The following is a 3,651-nucleotide window of genomic DNA, read 5'->3' as shown; positions in this document are numbered from 1 at the left end:
GTTACATTCAGAAGCTCTTATGAGCCTTGGATCTTTTAGTAACTCTCTTAGTCTTTCATATGGATAAACTAACACAAGGAGCTGGTCTAGAGATGGGACAAACAGTATGTCAGGTACTGCGTTCGGCATATTCCGGTCTCCTGCTCGATACTGCCGCAGGATAATACTGCTATACCTGTCTTACTGCTCCTGCAGAGTTTGAAACGGTTGAAGTTACTGCTCACCGAATTGGCAGGAGACCGAACGTCCTACCGGCCGGATTTATCTGGCAAATTCCGGCGGAATTCTGGCCGGATGCGATCCTGTCTTTAAAATGAAAACATGTGCGCTTGTCTAAAATTTTATGGATTACTACCTGCATTTTTTCTTTTACGTTCTGCAGACTATCCTAGTTTTCTATTAGGTAGAAATCTGAGTAATTTAAAATTTCCATGCTTTTTGTAATTTTTTTTTGTTTAATATGTTTATACTGCAGATAATTAAATTTACAATGTGTACAACTTACTTTAGAGAACGCCAAAAATGTTGAATTTGCAGTTGTTCGCATGTTCAATTAAGAGAAGTTTATTTTCAATTTGGATGTATAGATATTTATTCAAAAGTTAGAACTGTTTGTGTATATTACATGTACCAGTAGAACTTGGCTGAGTTTCTCTTAATTAAAAGTTAACAGAATGAGCTTATTTTTGGCAAAATTCATTAAAGAGACGTGATGTTAATTCCCAACGAAAGTTCCAACTGTAGTTTGTGATCAATTTGATAGATTCATTGATGGATTCTGGATTGGATGTCGATCTGAAATAAAATTTCATTATTCCAATTTGTACATTGTGATATAATATTATTTTCGGATCAATATTATAATCTGTACTATCACAAAATTAAACGAATTTGAACATTATGCCATTTGAATTTACCAAACTTTTTTATTAAAACCTACTTAAATTGTGTGCATTATTTAACTAAATGTAACTAATTTACAGTCATATATTACTAGCTAATCAAATTATAAAGTGGATTGATAAAAGAAATAGTACATATGTAGCATTTGTGCTGGAGAGTTATAATCTGAAAAATGTAAATAATATGCTAAATTTAGAGTTCCGTTGTTAGAGTAAAATCACGCAAATGAAATTGTATGATTTGAACAAAGTAAAATTTGAATGAAACAGATACACGCCCTATTATAAATTATAAAACACTTGCGAACATTTCAGCACAATATTCAAATTTTTAAATCTCTCGAAATCCGCTAGAAAAGGACAATTTGACGGCTGTTTTTTTTTAATTTAACAAGTTTTTCTCAAGATAGCTACCGTTTCTTTCACTTGCATTGTTCTTTTAAAATAAGCTAATGTTTATTTATTTACAATTACTAATTTTAAAAACTTTTTAAAATTTTCTGACGGATTTCCAAATGGAATGAAAGATAGATTAAATTCAAAAAGAACAATAAAAACATAATATATATTGGTTTAGATACTGGAAAATTGACAAAAATGCCACATAATTCTCATACGCTGCGTCCGCAAAATGCGTGTATGTAAGGTAGAAAATAAAAAGTTCTGGAATTCAAAATCGCAGAATAGTCAGAAAAATTTGCGTTTTGGCTTTTGGGGTTCCTAAAAAAGTATAATTAATTAGAATATCTTCAAAATTTCATGTGCAGACTCTAAGTTTTCTCGACTTTCAATTTTTCGTCATATTCCTGGAGGCCATCAAAGAAAAAAATGCTAAAATAAAATTCCTATGTAATTGCATACATGAACATTTGTGGTTTTTCCAGCATACAAATACATTAGGAAAAAATATTAATGACTACCACACTAAAAATGGTCTAGCTTCGCTAAATTTCTTCTTTTGATTTTAGGAGCTTAGTGAGATTTATTTTTTACTAAATGCTGCACTTCTGTCACAAGAAAGTTTTCAAGTACAAAAAAAAATTATTCTGTTATTTACACCAGATGTTAAGAATTTGTTCTGAAAAGAGGTGACACTTAAATAGGAATTATCTCTTAAAAAATGATTGATTTTAATCCGAAAAAAAATTTTGGAAGACTTTTAAGATTTCCGGGAATGTAAAATAATTGAAATTAATCCCGAAAAACAACTATTTGCCACTCTATGAACTTGGAATTCCAAAATTTTCTATTTTCAAATCGCCCTACTGCACAGCCTGGCCCGCAACTAAAATGAATTCGCCGATTGTAATTTCGTAGTTTTAACTCACCTAGTATTTGAAGTTTATCAGTTGCAAATAGTGGTGCAGGAATGTTAGTAATTCCACATTCACAGGCAGAAGATTTTTCCGTCTATTGTCCGAAATGCTTCCTGATTCGGAAAAGAGCCTTTCGCTGTATATGCTGCTCGAGGGCGTGGAGAGGAAACGATGCAAAAGTTTGCTTAAATTTGGGAATATTCCTTTAATTTTCTCCCACCATTTTGATGGAGGTGATGATCTGTTTAACAGCTCTTGCTTGAGATAGATGTCAATTTCTGCTCCCAAAATCAGATTTGTGCACGATTTTGTATGTGAACTGGCAATAATCTCTTTAAAAGCACCCTGCAGGTTTCCAGAATCTTCTTCCATCGGAATTGTATTCACGTTATCGTTTGCTTCATTATCATCTTTTATTAAAGTCATTTCCATGTATTCCTTAATTTTGACGTAGCAGTTTGTGGAAAAAAGACAGTTTTGAAACGTGGATCCAAGAATGTTGACATTGTAAAGTTGATGTTGCTTTCTAAGTCTTCAAATCGCTTTCTCAAATTAGATTCAAAATCTGCTTTAAAGGAGGACAACGGCGAACTTATATTCTGCTTCGACAAACAAAAATGTAACGTTTTTATAGTTGGAATCACTTCAGACATACATGATTCATTATAACTCAACGACTTTGTGACCTCTTCAAATGGCTGCAAGAGATTTGCCAATTCTTCCAGTATCTCCCATTCTGCGCACGTCAAACTTTTTGAATCATTGTCTTCAGCCTCAGAAAATAAATCTAGACAAATTTCCAGCTCCAAGAAGCGCAACATTAAGTAGAATGTGGAATTCCACCTTGTATTCTTGATGACCAATTGAAGCGTATGAATATTACACCCTTCACTGCCTATGTCGCTCACTCTGCATCCTTTAGCCATATTCCCGCCGTTGTCTCGCATTAACAAATGTACCTGAATTTTGTCAAGGCCCCAAGATGCCATTAGATCTATCAATTTATCTGCTATTGCGTTTCCTGTATGACTACCGGGAAATACATCTACGTTTAATGCAGCACTACGTCTTTCGAAATGATCGTCCAACCAATGCACAGTCAAACTAATGAAACTGTAGTGTGTTCCGCTGCAACTCCAAATATCTGATGGTAGAGACATCCACTGTACTTCCGATAAGACTAGTTTTACGGCTTCTTTGACTCTTTTGAACATGTCTGGTAGAAATTTTGTAGAAAAATATTTCCGACATGGTATTTTATATCGGGGTGCTGTTTTAGACATTAATCTTCTGAATCCTCTTTTTTCGACCACTGAAAGAGGCTCATTATCCAGTGCTATTAGTTCCCCAATAGCATAATGAAGCCTTACTGCCTCTGCATGATTTATTCCTCAAGAAGATTGAACTGAAGTACTGGGGTGACTATTAAAATC

General features: G+C 33.7%; 1 protein-coding gene across 1 annotated transcript; it reads right to left on the bottom strand.

Moving 5' to 3' along the window:
- Positions 1–2,640: 2,640 nt before the first annotated feature.
- Positions 2,641–3,432, bottom strand: LOC117180732 (zinc finger BED domain-containing protein 4-like). Its single transcript, XM_033373220.1, has one exon. It carries the CDS (start codon positions 3,430–3,432, stop codon positions 2,641–2,643), a length of 792 nt encoding a protein of 263 aa, XP_033229111.1.
- Between the last annotated feature and the right edge of the window lie 219 nt (positions 3,433–3,651).

This window comes from Belonocnema kinseyi, chromosome 9 (genome assembly GCF_010883055.1).
Source record: "Belonocnema kinseyi isolate 2016_QV_RU_SX_M_011 chromosome 9, B_treatae_v1, whole genome shotgun sequence".
Classification (NCBI taxonomy): Eukaryota; Metazoa; Arthropoda; class Insecta; order Hymenoptera; family Cynipidae; genus Belonocnema; species Belonocnema kinseyi.
The sequence above is the reverse complement of the archived record's forward strand: the minus strand, read 5'-3'. Positions and strand labels throughout refer to the sequence as shown.